A 25638-nucleotide genomic window follows, 5' to 3' on the forward strand; every position below is an offset into this window, starting at 1 on the left:
GACTCGGTTAACTTGACGGGTTTAAAGACAACCTGGATGACTAATAAAAGAGTTATTTGACTTTAAAAGAATTTTAAAATGATATTCTTCTAATATTGAGACGGTAGCATATTAAATCAACCCCAACTTTATAGTTTTACTCGCAAAACCACGACCTGAATCATGAACTCAATTGAGTTAATTTTTTTATTCAATGATATGATAGCAAAAGCATGTACTTGTAAAAATTGAGTATCAATTGATAAAACATTTATTTCTAAGACTGCGAAGACCTTATAAAAAAAACTGAAATAAATTATGATGATTTTAAAATCAATAAAATATTCAAAGATTAGATTGAAAGAAAAAAAAAATCAGAAGATAGAATTTAAAAAAAAATAAAAGGAGAAATGCTTGGAATTTTTTTTTTAAAAGAATTGAAACACTTCACTGTTCATAATGAAGCACGATGATGTTTTTCAATTCTTTAAAAGATAGTAATATATTGTTAGCTTGGTACGTCTTTCATATTCGTGAAATTTATTGTACAAAGTCGATAAATGTTGTAGAGGACGAGAAAGGTGTGACTCCATCTACATAATAACACCAAAATATTAATGGATGAATAAATAAATCACGGATATTTGTCACGCATTGAACATTTCCAATTTACAAGCGGTCATGAGTATATTTTTAGAGGTTGTTTTTTAAAATTATTTAAAAATATGTATATTAAAATTATTTTTTATTTTTTAAAATTTATTTTTATATCAGGACATCAAAATAATTAATAAAAATATAAAAAGTCTCAATTTAAAACTAAAAACAATTTAAAAATACAATTGAACTACAATGCCAAACACTACCTTCAGCATGCACATGCTTGTTTTGAATTTTGTGTTTTAAAAAATATATATTAAAATATTTTTTATTTTTTATATCAGAATATCAAAATAATTAATAAAAATATAAAAAAATCAATTTAAAACTAAAAACAATTTAAAAATATAATTGGACCACAATGCCCAACACTATCTTCACCACGCACATGCTTGTTTTGAGTTTTGTGTTTTTAAAAATATATATTAAAATAATTTAATTTTTTATTTTAGCAAATTAAAACAATTAAAAAATTAAAAACTAAAAAAATTAAAAAAATATTCTATTATAATATCAAACACCACCTCGATAACGCACATGCTTGTTTTGAGTTTTGTGTGTGCCTACCCTCCCGTCATTTTCCTACCATACAAATTGATGTGAACTTATTGTTAATTTATTCAAGCATGAGTGTTAACAACTATAGATCTAATCCGATCAAATTAAATCCTATTAATTAATTAATTAATTGGCCATCTAATCAATAATATGGTCGACATTAAAGATTAATTAGTGCTCGTTTTGGGCACCCTTCTCTTCTGCTTTTGGTCATGGGAGCCCACTCCAAAAGCATTAAAAATAAAAAGCATCAAAATAATGTTATTATTCTTGGCATAACCGAAAGAAGAAGCCCAAACAGGGCCTAAAGCTTGTAAAACCGGACAGAAAAACAAAACAAAACCCGCCCGATTATTTAAATGGTGGGTCTATCACAAACCCACTTGAAGAAAATGAAAAAATAAATAAAATTGTAACATATGATAGTACTTGAATTAATTTGATACCTTTATTTTTTAAATACCATACACTTATTACTTCATCTCTTTAAAGAAAATATTACAACGGTCCTGCAAAATAAATTAGTTGTCATCATCATGGGACCAATCATATCTTAGAATAATACTTTGAATTAGAATATTATAAAAACCTTAGAAATCGTACATAATTTAGAATAATTATTTCATTTTTATAAAAATCTTTGTACCCAATTTATAGCGTCACACGAAAGAGTGTAAACACGGTTGTTTTTCAAAATATTTTTCATATTGAAATACATTAAAATAATATATTTTTTATTTTTTAAAAAATTATTTTTAATATAGACCCATTAAAACAATTCAAAACATATAAAAAATTAATTTTGAATAAAAAAAATTAAAATTTTTAAAAATACAGTTTTTACCGCTTTCTAAACTGTGAGTAATTATTCTGGTTTCTGTTTGAAAATCGTGAGCGAGCAATGTCTTGTTCAAGCTATAGTGGTAAGGCCTTGTACTTGTAAGATGGGATTTAAACAAACGTTAGTTAAAATCATTAACATGCAAATCACTTTAAAAACTCAAAAATCAGATTAAAATCAAGTAAAATCATGATTTTGAAATCATTCTTACAAACAATTCAGCTAAAATATAATATATTGCAATGCAACAATAAACATTTTTCATAGCCTCTCTTAGTCTATTACTCTCTGTCGTTCAACAATCAACCACCAGCAGCTTTTTTTTCAATCTCCCATCATTGACGAACGACAGCGGAGTCCTCTTCACCAGCCATAGCAGGTTGTTCTGCTTGTTTTTGTCCTTGTACGCTTGTATTTTTAGACATTTTAGCTGTTGAACGGTCATTTTACTCTCTTTTTTGCCCTTTCCATCGTGATAAGGATCAATTAATATAATTATGAATGAAGAGTATAGTTTAACTGGTTAGATTTTAAATTTGATCACTAAAAATTATCAATTCAAGTATCATAAATTTTAGAGTCATTGAAGACTTGTCTAATCATTAACTTCAAGACCTCGGAAGATTAGTTAAGGTGACTGTAAATTAATCCGAACACCCGCAATTAAAATAATAATAAATACTGTGATATCACAGTAGTGGCACTGTTATGGGGAGGGTTTTTTTTTTTTTTTTGTATTCAGACTGGGGTGGAGAGGGATCGGGGATGATCCATTCCATGCTATATTTTGATGCATTTCATGAGAAAAAAAATGGAAATGGGATCATTCTGTTTTAGAATCATCAATCACGAATGACGACAGTAGTGGTGGCAGAGCCTGGCCAGAAGACTGGTTCCAGGGGGTGAGAAACCTCAATTATATCAAAAATACGATTTTAACAGAGCTTGGATATAAGCACAAAATCACACCATATCCATTGCATTGCAGGTGGTAGTGTTGCTTATTCTTCAATCAAAGAAATGACCCAGAGATTCGACAGCAGTACTACTGCAGAGGACTTTGCCCTCTAGTGGATTAGCATGGACATGCGCGTGCATGCTTGAGCCACTGATTTTTTTTATTTTTTTTTTAGAATTGCATTTAAGTGGGTTTTAAAAATGTATTTGATTTGATGGTATCAAGAATAAAAATATATATATATGTGTAAAAAAAATTATTTTGATATGTTTTAAATATTTTTGGATAATTTTAATATACTAATATCAAGAATAAAATAAAAATATAAAATAACATTATTTTAATGAATTTTAAATTAAAAAAAACTCTGCAACATAGTACGAAACACACACCGACTTCAAATCATTCATTTAGGGGTGAGCAAAAAAACCGAACAACCGAGAAAACCGAAAAAAAAATAACCAAAAAAACCGAACCGAAAAAAAAAACCGAATTAACCGATTAAAAAATTACAAAAAAATTCCGGTTCGGTTCGGTTTCGGTTTCTAAAGTCTAAAACCGATTAAACCGAACCGAACCGAACCGGTTCAACCAAGACAGCCTTAAAAAAAAAAAGGTATAAATAGCTTGTTTTCCTAACCCTAAACCTAAATTAACTTTCCTCTAAAAACAAACCTAGCCGCCTCCTCCCTTACTCTCTACATCTCTCCATCTCTCTTTTCCATTTGCTCCCTGCATCTATACTTTTTGATTCTCCTTCATGCTCCTTTATTTGTTAAGCTCTGCTCCATGCTCCATGCTCCATGCTCCATGCTCCATGCTCCTCCTATTTGAAAGGCACGCCACCATCTTCACTTTTGCAACTTTATTTTTAATTGTTTTATTCCTCCTATAGAAGACATGTCCCTCTTTATTTTTGCTTTTAATTTTTTTATCCTTCTTTCTATTTCTCACATAATCCTGTAATTATTGTATAATTTTTCATGCACATGTAACCAAAGAAGATTATCATGTTGAACCAGTAAAAGGCTTTTCTGTGCTCTCCTTGATGTTGGTATTGTGAGAACAAAAATTCAAAATCAAGTTTGGCACTCGATGGATAATGAGCAGATGAGGATCTATGTAAACTATCTTTTGATCTTCCCTTTGTTTTTTTTTTTCTAGTCAAATGATCTCTGTTCTTTCCTTTTGTTCGTCATACATGCCCAACCATTTTAAGAAAAAGCATGTTGAGAAAGCACAGATCTGTGAAAATAAGCACAGATCTATGAAATTAAGAACAAGACGAAAATAGAATTCCTGAAAAAATATGGTCAGTGAAAAAACTCAGAATAAAAACTCAATTGAAATAATTTCGGTTTAAATTGGTTTGGAAGGGAAAAAAACCGAACCGAACAGAACCGAATATGGTCGGTTCGAACTGGTTTTCGGTTCGGTTCGGTTCAAAAACTTGAAAAAAAATAATTTCGGTTTGGTTAATTATTTTGGTCCAAAACCGGACCGAACCGAAAATGCTCACCCTTACATTCATTACTTAATTTCCTTTTTTTGTTTTTTGTTTTTTTTGTTTTACCGAAAGATATGTACAACATTTTTCTTTGTATTGCACGACTGCAACAAATGAATTGATTTTAACTCAAGTTATGGTCACTTCAAATCAGGTGAGAAATCTTTCGACAATAAAGCATGCATGCACTTTGGGATTTGGATGATGCTTGATTTCCAAGATAATTAGGCACACATGGCATGCCCTTTTAGCCACAATAATGAAGATATTGGCTTAATTGTCTGGCCTAACAACTCAGATTATGACTTTTATATATGCAATTATTCTTTTAAAAGCATTTGATACCCCTTCTTTTCTTTTATGTTTTGCAATTTTCTTATTTTAGTTTTTAGTTTTTTTTTTTAAATAGAAAACTCATGAGTTTGAAGTTGAATTGGTCTGATTCCAACCTAGCCTAATCATAGACCCAATCTTGAATTTATCTTGAAACATCTTGACTCGATTCCAGCTCTACTTCAAGATATTTCTTGATCATAATGCAACTAATATCTTAGATATCTCGACAGTCCCTAAGAATTTCTCGATATCAACATAATCACGTTGCAAGTTTTAAATCATAGATTAACATTGCAAAAAACAAATTTTATAGAATTACTTGTTAATCAAAAACTTTGGAACGAGGAATAATAAATCTTCATATCTTATTCTTATTTTTTAAAATTAAAAACATTGAAGTGTAGATATCTTACTCATCCATCTACATGGATCAATCACACATGTAGAGTGTAAAGGCTAAAGAGCCAATCAATTGTAATGATCCAAGCCGATCGAACTTAAATAATTGGTTTCAACCTCGACTTAAATGCCCTCTCTCGTGCTAGGTATGTGGTGTTTAAAAATAATAATTTTTTAAAGTGTGTTTTGCTTGAAAATATATTAAAAATAATATTTTTTTATTTTTTAAAATTTATTTTTGACATCAACACATGCATTAAAATAATTTAAAAACATCTAAGAAATACTAATTTAAAACAAAAGAATTAATATTTTTTAGAATATAAAAATAAACAAGACATTGATTCTTTAGAGGGAATCAAAAGAAGTCGATGTAAGGAGCTGGCTGGTTGTCTCCGATTGATTTTTCTCAAAGCTGAATGCCACTGCTAGCTAGTGCCAGCCAGCGTGCCTTTTTTGTAACTAGGCTACTTGTAAAAAGCCTAATCATGCATGCATGCTTCAAAATCCTTTTTCTTTGGTGTCCCAACCTTCCATTAAAACAACAATACACTGTTTGGAAAGAGCATATATAGTAAGAGTTTCAAATTTTACGAAATGCCTTGCATTATTGGATACTCATTTCGATGATTACATTCATTGCACCAATAGAATATTGTATCTGAGATTGTTATATCGGTTGTATTTTAAAGTGTTTTGTACTTGAAAATGTATCATAATAATATATTTTTTATTTTTAAAAATTTATTTTTAACATCAGCACATCAAAACAATTCAAAATTATAAAAAAAATTCATAAATTATTTTAACCCATTTTTAAACACAAAAACAAACACAAACTTATTATACCCCACTATCACCTTGTTGAGAGATCAATACCAAAGAGCGGGAGTTTGTTTATATAAACTCCTCACTTGTGTTTTTTTAATGTATGATATTTGCCGTTCATATATGTACATAACAGTGTGTGTGTATTTTGATCGAAGTTTCAAATTAAAAACCAATAAAATTTTAACAAAAAACCCAAGGAAAAAAATTATAAATTAAAAGAATAAAAATCAAATTTAAAAAATAATATATGATAAATTATAATTTAAAAACTAAATTGAAAACATAAAAAACTTTTATAAAAGAATTAAGGATGAAAATAAGCAATAAAAAACATAAAGATTAGAATTGACAAATCAAAAGAAAAGAAGACAAACTTGTGCTTTCTTTGGAAGAGAGAAAAAAAAAAAGCAGAACAAAAAAAGAAACAATTATCAGCGACATACCATCCATCATCCACTGCCATGTGCCACGTCATCGGGAAAATGACATAATAATGCTTCTAAGAACACAACAGAAGAGCAGGTTCGGTTTTCAAATGGCATCATATGTGCTATTGACGTGCAGGCTTGTAATGAGCACATGTCAACAGCTTTGTCATATAAACTACTTTAAAGTTTTTGAAAAAAAACTAAATAACTTGTGGTCAATAATTATAGATTTTGTTGATCTTTAGATAAATTCATCATTTCATTATACAAGAAATTTAGAAAATATTAACATATCCCCAACAATCTTATAAAGATATATTAACATCTAAAAAGATCAAATTACCTCTACTCTACAGTCAAGGCTTCTATTTTTTCACTAAAGGGTAAAATAACATTTTAATGTAACAATACATAGTAATTTACTATATCTAATACTTCTGTGAATATTTTATGTTAATAATTGGATTGGAATACAGATGAATTGCATATTATAATTAGTAAACCGTACAGAATATTTGAAAAGGAAAATATTCTCCCATGATCATGACATCACAAAAGCAAGCAACTATTATTATCTGGGCCACATCAATAGTACTGTGCATTTTCCTCTTATATATATATATATATATATATATATATATATATATATATATATATATATATTGATTGAATCATTCGTTAAATTATTCTTTTTTATCTCCCCCTTAAAATATCGGAAAACTAGCTGATATTTTTTAATAATAATAGAAAAATAATTAGCAGTGTTATTTATTATCTAATATATGTATTTATAATAATAAGAAAAACCACATAAATTAAATTAACATCAAATAAATCGATCTCAATACTATGGTAAAAGTTTAAAAATAAATATGCTTAAAGCATAAAGTGGATTACTAATTAATTATTTACAATAATTATATAATTATGTTTTTTTTAATAATTAGTATAAAAACATATAAAAAAAACATTATTCTTTCCTTTCAATTACCATGAGAACCATAACTATAATCATATGCAAAATGTAACAAATTTTTAATTAAAAGATTTAACTGAATGATTAAACATTAATTTCGATCAAAGTTATTAAACCCGGCTCGATTCATAACCTGGTTCAAGAATCGATTCATGTGTTGGGCTGGTTAACCCAAATCAATCAAGAACGATGTACTTTCAAGTTTTTTTAAAAAAATAAAATGATATTGTTTTAAAAAAAATCACAAAACAAAAATTAAAACAAATTTTGACAACATTGTCCAGGTCTTAGAGTGTGTTTGGTATTGTGGTAGCTATTGTGGTTGTGATTTGAAAAAAGTTGTTTTATAAAAAGTACTTTTAGTTGAGGTTGGTTTGAAAAAATAGGTGTTTGGTTAAAACTGTGGTTGAAATTGAGGTTGAACAAAAAGTAGTTTAATGTGTTTGGTTAAAACTGTGGTTGAAATTGAGGTTGAACAAAAAGTAGTTTAATGTGTTTGGTTAAGAACACTTTTTAAAGAGGTTATAAAATAATTTTAAAAAAATATATATTAATATTGATGGTTTTTAATTTAAATATTAAGATTTAACTACTGCTATTACATCATGAAATAAATAATATTTTATATAAAATATTTATTATTGTTCCATTAAATTATCTACAATTTCTTTATGTATAAAATACATTCAACAAGTGCTACAATAATTAATTAATGCTAAACACTAATTTTTTAAATAAAACACAATTAAAAAAATATTTTATTTTATTTTATTTTACTGGGTCGGATAGGTTGGTAGTTATGTTTTAAAATATATTAAAATAATATTTTTTTATTTTATAAAATTTATTTTTGATATTAATATATAACAATTTAATTTAATTTTTATTTTTAAAAATAGCAAAATAATTATAATTTAACCATAATCCAAACATGGCCATAATCATCATTTATAAGAAGAAAGCTAGTGATGACTTGGCAGTGACATAAATTATTTTATCCGGTCTGGCACCCATGCATTTTCTGTTAGTTTTTAATTTCTTACCTTGTAGAGCCCACAAAGAATGAAAACTTAATTATTTACGGAAACAAGCGGGACGCATGTGAAAGCAGCCTTTCGCTGCTTCTTCCAATCCTGCGTTGCAAACGTAGAAAATAATGGGTCCCATGAACAGTAATTAGTGGTTTTTTCTTTACCAAACATTTGGCTCCAGCGTTCTGCTTTAAACGCAACCTCCACCACGTAAACAAACAGACTCTTAGTAGGTACACTTCCACTTGGATTTTCTTAAACTCAGCTAAGAAACATGTTTCGGATCAACCCGCGAAGCTGAGGGGGTCTAAGAACATATATCATCCCCACATTGAATTCACATATATTAATTTGTTGTGGCTAGTATGACTACTACGTTTCATATCTATATAATTCACACTAGCCACTCTAATTTTCAGATTTTTGTCAATCATGAATAGTAAACAAGTGAATAAGATGGATGATCATTGATGCCATAAATTATTATATATATTATATCTAAATAAGTCTTGCTTTTCAAACATCAATTTTGTAGGTAATGATAGGACATTAGATCAACCAATATAAGATTCGTGGGTCTTTAATTACTACTAGTACTTGTAAAAAGTTAATAAAGAGCCCGTGAATTTTGCTCCCTCTAAGTTTACAGGATACCAACATGATTTTTACTCCCATTAAACAAAACAGAAGATGAGAATATATAATTAGATGGTAGGGTCTCCTCGACCTTTTTCCACAGTTTCTTGGTTCATGGATTTAATGGATTTACCTGAATCGGTTTAAAACAATCCAAAACAGTAATATATAAAGATTTTTTTATAAAAAAAATTTAAAACAATAGTTTTTTTTTAAAATCAAATCAAGTTTTGATCAAATTGATTGAGTTATAAATTAACCCGTCAAGATAATATGATCAACTCTCACCTGTTTTAATATTTGAAACTATGTTTTTCTAAGCAAGCCTATTTTCGGGTTGACATGTCGGATTGATATGTTTTGGAAATGTGATCATTTATACATGGAAAATCTAATAATTGATGTCTAGATGAATTCAATACGCAGATTATTTCCTGTTTTCTCCCTCCCTCACTCTCTATATATATAGCATTTGTTCTCATCTCATGGCACTGCAAACAATTTGCACTCCAACATGCCTTCAGCACTGATGCAAACACATGATAGGGAGCCACCCTGCTTTCAAAGAGAAAGCAACCATCTTCTGATCACAACAGACCCCAAGCCTCGTCTCCGATGGACTCTCGAGCTTCATGAACGATTTGTCGATGCTGTCACCCTGCTTGGAGGACCAGACAGTAATTAGTCATCAACTCTTCTTCTCACTATATATATATATATATATATATGCTCAAGAATTCATCACGCATGCATGGAGTATTACATATATATATATAATAATCTTGTGTCACTGACTGTTAACTGACCATCTGCCTGAATCCTCACCTTGTTTCTCCTGCTTTCTTTTCCATGTCTGAACCCAATCTAGAGGCCACACCTAAGGCCATTATGAGAATTATGGGAGTTAAGGGTCTGACCCTTTATCACTTGAAGAGCCACCTTCAGGTTAATTTCTCCTTCATTTCTCTAGATTTTCAGCTACACATATCTTCCATCTTATTTCTGTTACTTTTTGACTATGTACACAGAAATTTAGGCTTGGAAAGCAACCACAGAATTATCTTAATGAACAGGCAATTAGAGATGGTAAGGAACTAGGGTTCCATCATGCCTCCTTTTCTGCTTACTAGTCTATATATCCTTCAATTCCTGCTGCTAGTCTACTTCTCTTCTACAATCCTGCAATTGGAAGCTCGTAGCATTTGTATTGGTATGTAATCTAATTCAGTCTCTCTCTTTTTGGCAGCAACTGGTCATCTAAAAAACCTACAAGATGCTGCGACAGCCAGAATCTTCGGTGATGGCTTGAACAAGTACGTATATAAAGGCAACTCAGCCAGTGTTTTCTACTCACAACAGTTTTGAAGTATATTTTAGACCATGAAAACTATCATCATTTAATTCATAGGTTTCCTTCAACATTTTACCAGGAACATCCACCGAAATGAAGTGCTTGGAACGCAAATACAAGCACAGAGGACTTTAGATGAGCAATTAAAGGTAAATCCTAAGAAATTACAGAAAACCTTAAGGCTAGTGACAAAAATTTCAAGTTCTGTCTTAAAAAGGGGGGAAAAAGCTCCTTACCTTTTCGAGTATTCTGTTCTCATTGTCCTAATAGGTAAAGCATCACCTTCAAAAGAGAATTGATGCACAGAGAAAGTATATGCAAACAATTCTAGAAAACGCGTACAGAACAGTCTCTGCAGAAAATAGGCTTTTTGATGATCAACGAGTTGTATCAGAAATGGGCAACATGAAAGAACTAGTTTCTGCTTCAAACTTTGCACGTATACAGGACTTGCATACTTATGGGGATCATTCTCATGATGGATTTCTGCCAACTGATGATAGCATGAGTAGCTGCACAATCCCCATGATTTCATATGATAATATGCAGCTACAACATATAGGAACATTAGCACCATGTCTAGCATCAGAAGAGGAGCTACATCAAATGTCTTACAACTGATGGCTGCACGCTCAAAGCTTCATGGGATTAATTATATTCGTTTCTTCACAGATACTATTATAAAGCAAAAGCGAGATCATGCTCCCAATTTGCTCTTCATTCATTCCAACTCTAGTAATATCATAGTTAGAACATTCTAGGAACGTTTTTTCACAAAGAACCAGTAGTTGCATATGATAAAAGAGATCCTTTGTGCATTTCTTACATGCACAGTGTTTTTCCTTTAGCAGATATCATATCCCACTACCAGAAAGGGGATAAAAATAACAATGATCTGATCCTGCAAATAATGCATGAATGGACTATGGATCAGAAAGCACACTGGATTGTTAATTATAGGATCATCTGTGACTAGATATCAAAGGCATGTTATAATGGTATTTAGAGTTACTCGGTGTGTGAGGGATTGTGTGATTGTTAGCATTCAAGCGTGTTCTCATCCTACCATTTTCAACTACATCAAATTTTTATGGCAAACACAAAACATATCTTAGGTGTTCTCCAATTTTCTTTTCTTTTTGTCTTTTTTCTATAATAAATCACACAAATTTCAACACTGATTCCGACTGCCAGACTGGTCAATTACCACCATTTTCAACTAAACAACAATCAATTTCATGGATTTGTCTCATGCAGACTTTAACTCAGGAAATGGAGCAATAACTCATGCCTAAAGACAAAATGAAGAAAAGATAACAGCAATATATAGATGCGCTACTTGATTATAAAAACCAGCTCAAAATTCACTAGACATTGTGCTTGCAACTGGAACAACACGTATGATGAAGCCATAGCAAGAATTATATGAGATGAAGAGGTTACCTTGCATTTGTGCCAGCACTGCAATAAAATTGAGAACCATCATAGTTCCACTTGGGAAGCTTTGAAGGATCACTCACCGGACCAGAAAGAGTCTTTACATAAAAAAAATTAAAAAAAAAATTATTTACATTAGATTTACTAAGGGTGTTTGAGAGTGTGGCAGCGATTGTTTTTTAAAGTGTTTTTCATTCCAAAACACATTAAAATAATATTTTTTTTATTTTAAAAAAATAACTTTTGACATCAGCCTATCAAAATGATTTGAAAACATCAAAAACATATTAATTTAAAGTAAAGAAAAAAATAAAGAAAAATTACATTTTTTCAAAAGTACTTTCCAATTGCAGTGCCAAACACTGCTAAATTAAATAGAAAGCTTAGACAAGAAGAACAACAATGACAAAATCGAAGCATAAAATTATATACCCTTGCTTTGCTCCTCGTATCCATTCCAGATCCACCAATCCTCTTCAAGAATTAAACAAAAGCATAGGTTACTCGCTTGCTTGCTTGGTTACAAAACACAGCAAACCAAACCATATCCATCAGCAAAAAGCAACAAGACCAGAGATTAGCCATGTTAAACTATCATAAAAACTTGACATAACTCCAACCTCCATGGAAAAATTAAGAACATGGGATCATTTCAGAAATCACATCAATCCCGTTTGTTTTTAATCAACAATCCAAAGATAAACTTACTGATTAGAAACAAACAGGATTCAATTAAATATCAAGCTTGGCTTTACATTATTAATGACCAGGAAAAAAACTAAATAATTTAAAACAATTGCCTCCAACTATGAAAGTTTCTCCTTAAAAAAATATTTGTTTAAACAACAAACAGCAGTGACATCTGGTGTACTGATAATGAAAGGCAACCAGGAACAGAGCATAGACACCTACAACAACTGGCTCAAAAGTTCAAGTAAATTGCTGGATAGGCTAGATTCTGTATGAGGGCATACCAAACTTCACATGAAAAAAAATAATGGTTAGTCAACATATTAGCAACACTTGACATAAACAGTTAAAACCAATTCATAAAATGGTGGAGAATAAACTGTTTATTGCAGTGACAGATAGGTTGGCAGCAGGACCAAATAACAAACCAGGTAGATTTGGGTGGACTTTCCATCTAGATCACAGTCCAGCCATCTAGCGTGGAGTTTTGAGCACATTCAGACCAATTACCAATTCACGTAGGAGATAAAATAAAAGTACGTCTCTTAAGTTAGAATCACTTCATAGCAGTACAAAAATTGACAGTAATATATATAATATCATCAGCACTCTAATGTACCAAAGGAGAAACTCATGATAAGAGCATGTGGCACTCTTGTAGAATATACCAGATTTCAGGATTGGAGAGTTTCTGTTGCATTAAAAAAAAAAGAATGTGTACCAAAGATGCAATTCAAGATCATGCCTCAACTTACCAGTTATAGCTGCCAACGATGAACCTCCACAGGTGACATGAATGGCATGCTGATCAGCCAAAGCGTCAATCACTACTGGTATTTTCTGACATTGAATTGAAGAATGGCCCAGCTGACCATGTCCATCAAACCCCCACGAAAGTACTTGACCTTCATCTGATAACACAAACAAGAATCAGAAATGGTAGAAAAGGCTACGCAATCTAAAAAGAGGAGGAAAGATTAAAGAAGAAAAGGGAACGAGAGTTGCAGTTGCTGCTCTAACCATGACGTTCTGGAGTCACTTTACCAGTCAAGGCAAGCCAGTGATATCCACCATCTGCTATCTGAATGATACAAACATCTTTGAGGCTAGGAATTGGTTTTGGTCTCCAAGCACTGACCCTGTCACCTCTTCCAAGTTCATAGACACTCTATTTATGTTGTTTTTGTTCGAGTAATAATGGATGTTCAGTCAATGTTAAAAACGTGACAAACTGCATCAGCTGTCACACTGGTTAACTGCCCAAAAAAGGTCTTGACAAATTTAAACCAAACTCAGCAAACAAAAAGATTCCACAGCATCTTGAACACAATGAGACACGATTTTCATTTACATTGAAGCATTCACCTCGTCTTTCTTTAAAGCATAGCCATCCATTACCATAGCAAATTCACAGAACAAACCTTTACCTAATAACAGTGCCCATAAAAAAATAGTGCTTTTGTGACAGAGGAAACTATCCACTCTACTCAAGCCTGCACAGAAAGTGCCTAGTACAGTAATTGATGTTGTCTATGAGCAGCCAGGATTTTAACACACTCCAAGGACAGGAAAATGCATAAATAATAATCATTAAGAACATATAATTGGTACTAATGGACAACAAGACGAGGGGCATTCTCCTGCACAGTTTTAGCCATGTGCAACATAGGCAGCAATAAAATGGAATGACAGAATTTAATTAGTGTAAGTTAACACAGAATCACAAGGAAGGCCAAAATCACAAATGTAATAAAGTAGAAGCAGTGAGAAACATAAAATTTTGCACATCCCTAGATAACCTGAATGGCAAAGGACAGTTCATGTAACAGCCTAAGATGGCAGCAGCCCTTCTGAATTAACCCGAGAAGCATGAGACCACACGACTACCAGCTGTAGTGCCATCCTTTATCTCAAGTCTTACAAATGCAAGATTTTCAGTAGATAATTCATAGGTTGTTCGACTAGACTAAAAAATATATATTATTCTTTTTTCTTTCCTCCAAACAGTAAACAACAATTAGTGCATGATATTGCTCCATAAAGCTCCTTCGCTACATTTTGAAAAATAAAACTGATACTAGCATCTAAGCAGGAATATAGAAAAGAGAGAGAACATCCTGCAAACAAAAGCACCATCCTCACCTCCCCAATTCCTAACCTGCCCCTCCTCTGCCAGCACCATTCTGAAAAAATCATCGCAAGACACAGCAGCCACAGGCACCGGAAATGCCTTTAGTTTGCAGAGTAGACTAAGTCCACCCCATTCATTTGGACCCTGACCAGGGCCAAGGCCTAACCTGCCATCTCCTTCTTCTCAACCCGAGGTATAAACTTCCCCTGTTTCCATAGTAGGAACCAGATGAGTGACAGCAAGCAAAAGACAAAATATGAACTAATGTACGAGGAAGTCTATACTTGGCCAGATATGAGGAAGTTTGATTAATTAATCCTTTACGGATTGGTTGTAACTCCTTGATCTCCTCATGCATTTTCTCTTCATAAGAAAAACAATTGAATTCCCAATTACAACAAGGGAATGACATCTCAAATAGATTAATGAAAAGATTGCATTGCTAAAGGGAAAGAACTATGTTCACACACGTGCACCAAAAAGTCAGCAAAGATATATTCATGAATCATTACTATCATATAGAGTAGAACTTCCCAATCCTTATCAGTTGTTGATAACATTGTAAGGTGATCCAAAACTTTAGGATTTAGATAGAGAAGTGGACATGGGCTCATGGAAGGGTTAAACACAGAATCCCCAAGTAAAGCAGCATAAAAGCCAATCAATCAGTTGCAATTTGCAAACAGGTAAAAGATACGTGGAAAATGTATCTCCTAAGCATTTATAAACTGCAATTGAGATGTACAAAAGGTTGCTACTTGTTTGCATAAATCAAGAAAAGAATGAATACCTGAGTCCGTGATGGCAGAAGTATGCATGCCGGAGTGGAAATGTAGCGTGTTTTTCCATCCCAAGAACCTTCCACCAGTCTAGGGAACAGTTCTCCATGATACATGCCCCAATGCACCGACACCACCATAACCCCCGCAAACTTTATGTCAGAAAGACATCCTTAATGTGCTTCTTTATCTCAGAATCATTTTAAAGAAGGAAAAAATATTGCAACGGAAGGAAATAGATGGAGGGATGTAGTAATAACCATGCAAAAATCTGGCCATTGGAAGTGAGGGCAACAGAACGAATGCCACCCAAAGCAATAGAGTGAACGGAATCCAAAAAAGGGTTTGGAGTAGGAAGAAAAGCAGGATTGTCATGTACAAAGCCAAGACGGCCTCCATCCCCTTTGCCCCGTATCCAAAAAAGACCATCAGCAAGAATTGCCGAGTGAAACAGAAATGCCCACGGCCCACCACAATCACTCCCTATTTGTTGCCATTGTCAACAAGTTGGCCAGTGGTTGGAGAAAAAGCGAAAGAGTAAGGCAGTAGCTGGAGATGGGTAGAGCCTTATCTATTCGATGCCACCAACAAGTTGATCAGAGGCGCCTCTGCCCAGGAAAAGAGCTCTGACAGGCACTTTGCTTGCGGTGGATAGTGAGGAGAAGTGGCTTTTGAGAGGAAGTCGTTGCCGTACAAGACAACTATGCAGCAGCAGCATCATAAGATCATCACTTTCACTTTCCTACATATTTGCCTTACAAGACAACTATGCAGCAGCATCATCATCATATCATCACTTTCATTTTCCTCCTTCTACTGATGTTGCTGTCCCTATCATAACGTTGGTTGTTTTCTGCTGTTTTTGATTGCTGATGAACTTGTCATCGTGATACAACTGCATTTTTTAAAATTTCTTAAGGTTTTTTGTGGGATGAAATTTTTTTTTATGAACATCTATCTTTATTGTTATATTATTAAATAAAATATAATTTTAAAAAAATTCGAAGTGATTGAATTAAATCGAGTCTATAAACGGGTGTGTATTTAAAAGGGATTAATCCGAGTAAATTCATTATACTGTTGTCAAGATATTAGTAAAAAAAAACAATAGCATTTTGATTTATTTTTTAAAAAATTTCTTACTGTTTGAAAACGTGTTAACATTGTATGCACGTACTTTGACAAAACTTTTTTTACATGTTGAAAGGGTTGTTCGCGGCAACCTTTCTAGAGTTTTACTGATAAAGGGGTGACAATGATATTGTCCGGTGATGATTATAAGTAGGATAAAATTGAAAATATTATAAGAGATGGCCTTCATGTTATATTTTTGGGGTTAAATTGAAATTTATAAAATCCTTATTATTTTTAAGGAAACAGAACGAGAGAAAAAGGAGCCGGTTCGGTCAGGGATCGAACCGGCATCGAATCAGACAGTCGGCGGACACTTTGTTTTGCCCCCAGCAGCAGCAAAGCCAGCACAGGCATAGCGAGGCATCCTCATACAGCATCTGCAAGCGTTGAGAGCAAAGAGAGAAGAAGGTAAATGGAGATGGAGCAGCTACTGAGCATGGGTTTTCCTAGTGAATTGGCGGCTCAAGCTCTGGCCGCCACCGGTGGCAAATCAACAGTGAAAGCCACCGAGTGGATTCTCTCCCAAACATCTCATCCTCATCCCAATAATAGCCCAAATGGATCATCATTCCAGCAGCCAAAACTAGACCGCTTCTTTCATTTCCCGTCATCAAAACCAAAACAAGAACCCTCCTCCCCCTCCAATTCCCCCACCCAAACAACCACCGCACCACCACCACCACCACCTCATCATCAAGTACTATCAGCCCAAACTCCTCCCCCTTCTAAACGTCCCAAAGTATTCGCTCCATCACCCCGCTCAAATCCACATAATCATACTATCAGCAATGATGAGCCCTTGGCCGAACGCATGCGGCCTCGCACCATTGATGATGTTATCGGCCAGGACCTCCTTCTTTCCCAAAAATCCCTCCTCCGCTCTGCTATTCGTTGCAGCCGCATCCCTTCTATCATCCTCTGGGGCCCACCTGGAACTGGTAAGACATCCATTGCTCGTGCCATTGTCACTTCTGCTAACTCTCAGGGCTCTTCCTCCTACCGTTTTGTCTCTTTGTCTGCTGTTACTTGTGGGGTTAAGGATGTTAGGGATGCTTTTGAGGATGCTAGGAAATTTAAACTCAAGAATAGTAAAAGGACTGTTCTTTTTCTAGATGAGGTTCATAGGTTTAACAAGTCCCAGCAGGATTCTTTCTTGCCTGTTATTGAAGACGGTACCATTGTGTTTATTGGGGCCACTACTGAGAATCCTTCTTTTCATTTGGTTACGCCATTGCTTTCTCGCTGTAGGGTTCTCACGCTTAGCCCTTTAAAGCCTCACCATGTTCAAACCATTTTGAAGCGCGCGGTGAATGATCCTGACAAGGGATTGTCCAAGAGCTTAGGGAGTTTGGGAGTTGATGTGAGTGAGGAAGCTGTTGAATTTTTATCCACGAATTGCGATGGTGATGCACGTGTGGCGTTGAATTCCTTGGAAATTTCTGCTGTAGCTGCAGCTGCCCGAGTGGGAAGTGATGGTGATTTGAGGTTGGCCAGTGTTGCATTGGATGATGCCAAGGAGGCGCTTCAGAGCAAGCATCTTGCTTATGATAGAGCAGGGGAAGAGCATTACAATCTCATCAGTGCACTTCACAAGTCTATGAGAGGAAGTGATGCAGATGCATCCATTTATTGGTTGGTGAGGATGTTGGAAGGAGGCGAACAGCCTCTTTATATTGCGAGGCGTTTGGTAAGGTTTGCAAGTGAGGATGTTGGCTTGGCTGATCCTTTAGCACTTAACCAGGCTGTTGCTTGCTACCAAGCTTGCCATTTCTTGGGCATGCCTGAGTGCAATGTGATTCTTGCTCAGTGTGTAGCTTACTTGGCTTTGGCTCCAAAATCCATTTCTGTCTATCGAGCAATGGGGGCTGCACAGAAGGTTGTTAGAGAATCTGTTGGACAAAACGAGGGAGTGCCGCTTCATTTGAGAAACGCGCCTACCAAGTTGATGAAAGAGCTTGGGTATGGGAAGGACTATATCTACACTCCTGATAACCCCGCCGCAAACCAGAGCTTTTTACCACCTTCACTCCAGGGCTACAAGTTCCTTGATTGGCCAGCCAGTAATGCCAATAATGGATAAGAAATTATTTTATCACCACCGTAGATTTTGGAAGCCAGCAGCCAATGACCATTAGGAGCTAGTTCTGTTTTTGGTTGTGGGTGTGCGCTTGGTAGTTTTTGCTATAAAACTCTGCTGCTGTTTTGTTAGTATTCCGAAGCCATGATATTTTTGGAACTGTTAAGAGACATGGCTTAGAAGAGCATGGGAAAATCCAATGTATTTGATGATCGTAAACTATGAAAAGATCAAGATTCTGCTTAGAGTGATACCTGGAGTTACGCTGTTTTCTGTTTTCTGTTTCCATTTTAGATTTCCTAAAATAGAGTTGTGGCAAGGAAGCAAGTCAGCAACTATGCACATAGCATTAGACAACTCTTATGAGTTATAAATGTATAGAAGCTTTAGCACAGGGGTTAAAGAATCATCCCATTGCAGTACTGCAAGCTCCTTTTCTATCGATTATCATTAATCTCCCTGAATCTTTTTTTTCTTCTTTGGGAAATTTTCAGAGGAGTTCCTGATAATGTTTCAAGGAATAGTTGATCGATGTTAAGAGCTTTAGGGCATGCTGAGATTACATCTTCATTCTGATAATGTTTCTGATAAAATTTGTACTCTCTTTTGGGACAGAACATCTTCATTCTTCACAGAGAGTTGAAAACACTCTTTAAGTTTTGGTATATCCACAGACATGATAAATAGAAACCAGGAAGCCATCTCCCATCTTAGGGGTTCACTTCCAAACTATCATAGCTAAGTAAATTCCACTCCAATTAATTTTTTTTTTACGAGTTCCAATATGGAGAAAGAAAAACGAAATCAGAAAGATTGGGATTGAAATGCATATTATAGATCCTCTTATTAACTTCCATCGTCGATAGATTACACAACTGAATGCTAAGTTCTAATTCCGGCAGCAAAACCACTTTGCTAAACAAAATACAAGCTTACAAGAAATGAGAAGGGAGGAAACAAATACGGGGAAAAAAAGGGGAAACCTCAAATGAAACATTTTTTAAAAGAAAAGACAAATTAGATCCATTCTTTTGGGTTGATGCAAGCATCTAATAACTTCCACTCCTCACTTCCCTCTTCAGGTTTCTGCAAAGAAACAAGGAAGCCTCTTGCCGTCAGTTCATAATCTTCATGCATATCAAATAGTTGCGCACAAAAGTTCTTGGAAACTTACATGATCATATTCCCATCGTGCAGATAGTGGCAGAGAAACAAGAATACTTTCAATACGACCTCCAGTCTTCAATCCAAATGTCGTACCCCGATCATAAACCTATGGGGAAAAAAGCAAGTGAGAGAACATTTAAGGCTCAATATAAAAGAGCTTTTTATGTTAAAATTTCTGTCTAGATTCTCCAGAACTAGTTTTGGTACCAAGTTGAATTCTACGTAGCGTCCTCTTCGCAATTGTTGCCATGCTTTGTGATGATCTGTGAATGGTGTATCCTTCCTTTTCTCTATAATGGGAATGTATGCAGGTACCACAGAATTTGCACACTCTGGAGTTCATAAAAACATTGCATAAATTAGTAAAATTGGAATTCACGAGAACTAGGACTTTTTTCTTGATAAAACCACAAAGACATGTTAGCATTGCAAAATACCAGTGGCGAAGGATAGAAGCATCTCCTGATCATAGTCATTTAGATCATCAAAAAAGATTCCTCCAAGCCCTCGTCTCTCACCTCGGTGCTGCACACAGCATCAATAGTCAATATGAGCCCAAATACATAAGGTCATTATAAAACAAGTCTCTTCCAGCTTCTTAGTCTACTTCAGCAGAAGATTAATACAACCTTATATGTTGTGCAGCCTTTTAGCAGAACAAAGAAAAAAAAATGCACAGCAAGGTTATAGATACAAATTCATGGCCTGCAGGAGCTAAACTCTAGTCCAACCACTTTCACCAGCAGACTCAAAATCAATCTATCAATCAGGTATCCATTACAAAGAAGTCTAGAAAAAGCCATTTAAGCAGCTTGGCTATTCAGGTAAGGAACTGCCCCGGCACTTCAAGCATCAATGGCAGGAAATTTTCCTTTTAAATTTGAAACAGCCCCATAAATGAACAAGTCTGAAACAATAGCTGTCAAAGCTATGCTTTATTCTCTTATCCAACCAGACCTGTCCATTTCATTCCACCTCATAGTTTACAAGTTTAAAATGCACAAGTTAAATGTGTGAGAAAACAGTAGCCTCAGCAGATCCAGTGGCACACAAACAGTTAAGTCCCCCCTCTCCCTTTTGTGCATGCAAACAGTTAAATTTTTGCCCCTTTTGTGTAGGGTGTTGGGGGAATGGGGGACAATTGCAACTAGCCAGCAAAACTGAAATAAGGAAAATATTGCAAACATAAACTTCAAGAACCAGAAACCATGCATCAAGAGAAATACACCATAGTACTATAATTTAAGCACCTAAAACAGACACGTACCTTGATATAGAAATAGTCATCACACCATTTTTTGAACCGTGGATAAAAGGTAGGATCAAATTTGTCACAGGCCTTTTTTTGAGTCTACAAACGTGTGGTAAAATTTAGAAACGTAACAGACAAATTAAATCACCAAATAAGTAAGACAGAAATGAAACTAGGTATTTCACTTATCCATATCACAATGCAGACCATTGGAAGCAAGATATGATATCACAAATAGAACCAGCAATGCAAAATTGAACATTTATTTACCGAATGGAAATGCTTAACATCCTCATCAAAGATATAAGCAGGAGTCAAATCAGTCCCGCCACCAAACCACCACTGCCTAGGTGCCCCAGGAACATCTTCACATAAAGCCAACAAGAAAGCCAGTTTGACATTAGTCCAAACTAGTAATTTTTTTCCAATTCATTCTTCTAAGAACACCAACAATAGAACAAAAAAGAAAGGGCCAAAAAGGGTAACATTTGCAATCCAATTCAAGAACAAAAGGGTAACTTATGCAATCCAATACAAGAACAACGGAGCATGGAGATGAAATGTCAGAGCATTGGGCATAAGTAATACCTTGAGGAGCATCCGTCTCGAAGTATCGATAATTGAAATGCAAAGTAGGCGCAAATGGGTTCTTGGGGTGCAAAACCTGAGAAAAAACTAATAATTGATGTTAATAAAACAGTAAAACCGATGAAAAAAATTGAAATTGGAATGGAGAAAGAAATTACAGAGCTGATGCCAGCAGCGAAAAAAGGAACAGGGCCAGGCTTTTGATCAGCAGGAGCAGCCTTAGCAGCCCGATAAGCTTCAGGAGGCATGACTCCATAAACAACAGAGACATTAACCCCGGCTTTCTCCCAAACGGCACCGTCCTGCAAGACCCTGCTGATACCTCCTCCACCTCCCGGTCTCGACCAGACATCCTCCTTGAACTTGCCTCCTTTATCAACAGCCTCGATGGCAGCACAAACGCTGTCCTGGGCGTCCCTGATCATCTTCTCGAAACGGGCCCTCACGTCAGCCCCTTCTGATTCACGAAGAAATGTAATGGGCCGCTCTGTCTCCGGGGTTTCTTTCTCGATGGAGACTGCAGATCGAGTCATGTTGGGTTTGGAGCGTAATGATGAGAATTTCTTGGTACAGGGATGGAAATAAAAGCTAGAGGGCGAAGGAGTTGAAGTGAAAGAAGAGGAGGAGGAGGGAGGGATTGGAAAGAGATGATTGAGAGAAGAAGAAGCGGAGAGAGTAGCTGTAGGAGGCATTTGTGATTTCTTCAAACTGCTACTTGCTACAACTCTTCTTCTTCTTCTTCTTCTTCTGATGCTGATGCTGCTGCTGCTGTGCTGACCGGTGGCAGATATAAAGGGCGATAGCTGGGAAGAAGAACCGGAGAAAGGAGAAAGGAAATCTGGAAATGAGATAAGGCTTGTTTTTTGCCCATTGGTCTGTCCCTTCCTGTGGTTTTTTACCCAAGACCAAAAACGGTTTTATTGACTTACTATTATTTTCTTTTCTTTTTAATTAAAGGTATCATCAGATTAATTAATTTATTAAATGAGATTACATTTTGTTTTTTAAATAATTTTAAATGTACACATTTTATATCAATCCAACCTACATCGTAATTTAATAATTTTTTTCAGATGATAAAACGAAATTTTAAACACAACAATCATTAAATTCTATTTATTATTACAAAAAACTCAATACTAAGTATAGTAGATTAATCCGATTTAATCTAAATTAGATTTGATATTGAATTATATTAGAAATTAATTTTATTATATTTAGTTAACCTAGCATTTGAATTCACATTCAAGTTAACTTGTTTAAAAAAACCAGTGAAATCCAGATCAATTTTTTAAAAAATAAATTTTAAACTATATTGTTTTAATATTTTAAAAAAATTATTTACCTGTTCGTTGACTTTGGTTGAGCTGCAGGTTGGCACGGGACAGTTTGAATGTTAATAAATTAAAATAAAATATAAGTTTTGAATTATTTTAAAGATGTAATTCCATGACAATGTGATATTCAAACCAATAACCACTGACTTCATCGAAGAAGGAAGCACGTTTTATTGACAATCGGACCAATTTCTTTGAGTTTTCTAGCCAACTATGCCATGAAACAAACATATGTCGGGTGGGGGCGGGTTGTTCTTGCCCACAGTTTTCAGATTTTCTTTGATAAATGTGATTTGTGGAGTAAATTAACATTTTTTAAGAAATCAAAACCATGGGAAGGGATGGACTGCTGCATGTCTGACTATATATTATAGCCTCGTACTGTACTGGTAGCCAGCGCTACACTATATTTAATTTAGAAAAGAAACTTTCAGGTATTGATAATATTTTTTTAGAAAAAAAAATTACATCAAAGGTTGGTGTAATATAAAATGATTAAATTGACAATTTAGATGATTGTTAAATATAATTTGACTTACAAAACTTAAAGATATTATTTTGTTTTAAAATATCAATTTATTGGATTGACCTGAACTAACCAATTAACATGTTGAATTCACGACTCGGATAATGAGATCACAATAACTCTATATAAAGTAAATCAAAATAAATTATAAAACTTAATTTCTAGTTAATCTAATGTTGAATAATAGAATTGTGGTATAGGTTACGAATTAAAGTATTTTTCGTTTAGAAATGTATTAAAATATTTTTTATTTTTAAAAAATTATTTTTGACACCAGCACATCAAAATGATTTGAATATATATATATATATATATATATATATATATATATATAATTTTAAATTAAAAAAATATATAATTTAAGGGAATGTGATTTGCACCATATTTCCAAGATTAAAAAATAAATAAATGATCAAGGATAATAGTTTTACCCCGGTTAATAATTGTTGAAATTGATCAAAATAAGTTAGATATTTTATAGATAGCTACTGTGGATAAAATCTGAAATGATAAAGTTGAGTTTTAGATAAATAATAGATATTGTTCTACTCAATTCAAAACTTGCCCTGTATTGTCTCCAAAATTTATTTGTGTCCATAAAATTAATAAAACATATTTCTCCCATTATCTATGTATATAGAGAGGGTGTAAACTTTAATGAAACTAGGGTTTTTCCTCTCTCACTCTCGTATAGTGCTTGAGAACATAGTAATAATTATTTTTTAAAATTTTATTTTTTAGAAATATATTAAAATAATATATTTTTTATTTTTTAAAAAATTATTTTTGATATCAGTATATCAAAATAATAAAAAAACACACAAAAATTTTAAAAAAATAAATTCAAATTTCTTAAGTACCTTGATCTCAAAATAATTGCTTATCGCGTTGAAGAAAGTTTTTGCGTCAGCCAACGCTTAAACACCCAACGTCGAAATTGTCTTGCGTTATAACCAAGTCAACTATGATATGGAGTTGTTGTAGCATGATTAAAATATATATCAAGGTGCTCAAGAAACTTCATTTCTTTTAGATTGCAAGTATAATTAGGATTTGTTTGATTGCTTTTCCTTTTTGTACCCTTTTTTGCTCTCTCCTAGTCCTTTGTTTTCACTATCTTCTATGAAATCTGTTGAGAAGTTAAAACATAGGTTATGTCTCGAGTACATGATTATACTTTATAAGATTCCCCAAAACATGTTTTTTTCTCTGGCTAAGCCGAAGGCTCATAACCCTTTCTTCCCATGCATGCTTTCTTTTCTTTTCCCAAGTTCCCGTTCAATGCGTGGTTCGATTATGTACATCCCCGAATGCCCTTTGCTGCCGAAATGCTCTTCTCGGGTTTGTTTGGGATTATAATAGCAGTGATATTTTAAAATATTTTTTTATTTAGAAATGTATTAAAATAATTTTTTTATATTTTAAAAATTATTTTTGATATCATTACATTAAAACGATCTGAAAATATATATTTTTTATTTTAAACAAAAAAAATCAAAATTTTTAAAACGAGGTTTGCATCGCATTCTCGACACATCTTTTTCATTTTTGGTTTGATTTAACAAATCAAGAAAGAAAGAAAGAATTTAAATATTTTTAAAAATATTTGTAAAATGTAAAAATAAACTGGTTTTTTGTTCTAATAATTATATCGATAATTCTCGGTTAAGTAGCTTTCATGTACACTTGATGTGTTGATGACATCTTTAATAGCTAGAAACATATGGCATTCCATTCAAACTCAAAATGAACAGCCATGCTATTCTTGCTCTCTGTTATTTTTATATATAGAGAGAAATATTTAGGCAATTTTCGAGGATGTATCTTGCTACCTTGAGTTAGAATGATTTACTTGATATTTTATAATAATTTAAAGACATGATCGATGCAATAAAAAAGGCAGCATTAATGGACACAACCATAATATACGAGGATAAATAAATAATTTGTCTTGTCAAATGTTATTTAATGTATGCTTGTAGTATAAATATTGTATTCATTCGGTTTTGTCTTTGATTTGATTTGGATT

General features: G+C 33.6%; 3 protein-coding genes and 1 pseudogene across 4 annotated transcripts; 2 read left to right on the forward strand and 2 right to left on the reverse strand.

The window, feature by feature from the left end:
- Positions 1-9454: 9454 nt before the first annotated feature.
- Positions 9455-11336, forward strand: LOC133703855 (myb family transcription factor IPN2-like). Its single transcript, XM_062128561.1, has 6 exons — positions 9455-9817; positions 10009-10085; positions 10169-10226; positions 10387-10453; positions 10571-10640; positions 10762-11336. Exons 1-6 carry the CDS (start codon positions 9655-9657, stop codon positions 11110-11112), a joined length of 786 nt encoding a protein of 261 aa, XP_061984545.1. The 5' UTR covers positions 9455-9654; the 3' UTR covers positions 11113-11336.
- On the reverse strand, positions 11192-17026 carry LOC133703614 (RCC1 domain-containing protein RUG3, mitochondrial-like; annotated as a pseudogene).
- LOC133703854 (uncharacterized) lies at positions 16836-19203 on the forward strand. Its single transcript, XM_062128560.1, has one exon. The coding sequence runs from the start codon at positions 17075-17077 to the stop codon at positions 18740-18742; it is 1668 nt and encodes a 555-aa protein (XP_061984544.1). The 5' UTR covers positions 16836-17074; the 3' UTR covers positions 18743-19203.
- Positions 19204-19552: 349 nt separating this feature from the next.
- Positions 19553-22629, reverse strand: LOC133703892 (coproporphyrinogen-III oxidase 1, chloroplastic). 2 transcript variants are annotated; one of them, XM_062128625.1, is made up of 8 exons: positions 21905-22622; positions 21747-21822; positions 21429-21523; positions 21174-21257; positions 20344-20431; positions 20114-20238; positions 19914-20012; positions 19553-19825 (listed from the first exon to the last, which is right to left on the reverse strand). In XM_062128625.1, exons 1-8 carry the CDS (start codon positions 22436-22438, stop codon positions 19757-19759), a joined length of 1170 nt encoding a protein of 389 aa, XP_061984609.1. In that variant the 5' UTR covers positions 22439-22622; the 3' UTR covers positions 19553-19756. The 2 variants fall into 2 exon arrangements, with proteins under 2 accessions (XP_061984609.1, XP_061984610.1); XM_062128626.1 differs by lacking the exons at positions 19553-19825; positions 19914-20012; positions 20114-20238; positions 20344-20431 and adding an exon at positions 20732-21066 and having other exon boundaries at positions 21905-22629.
- Between the last annotated feature and the right edge of the window lie 3009 nt (positions 22630-25638).

Source organism: Populus nigra, chromosome 9 (assembly GCF_951802175.1).
Source record: "Populus nigra chromosome 9, ddPopNigr1.1, whole genome shotgun sequence".
NCBI classification, from domain to species: Eukaryota; Viridiplantae; Streptophyta; class Magnoliopsida; order Malpighiales; family Salicaceae; genus Populus; species Populus nigra.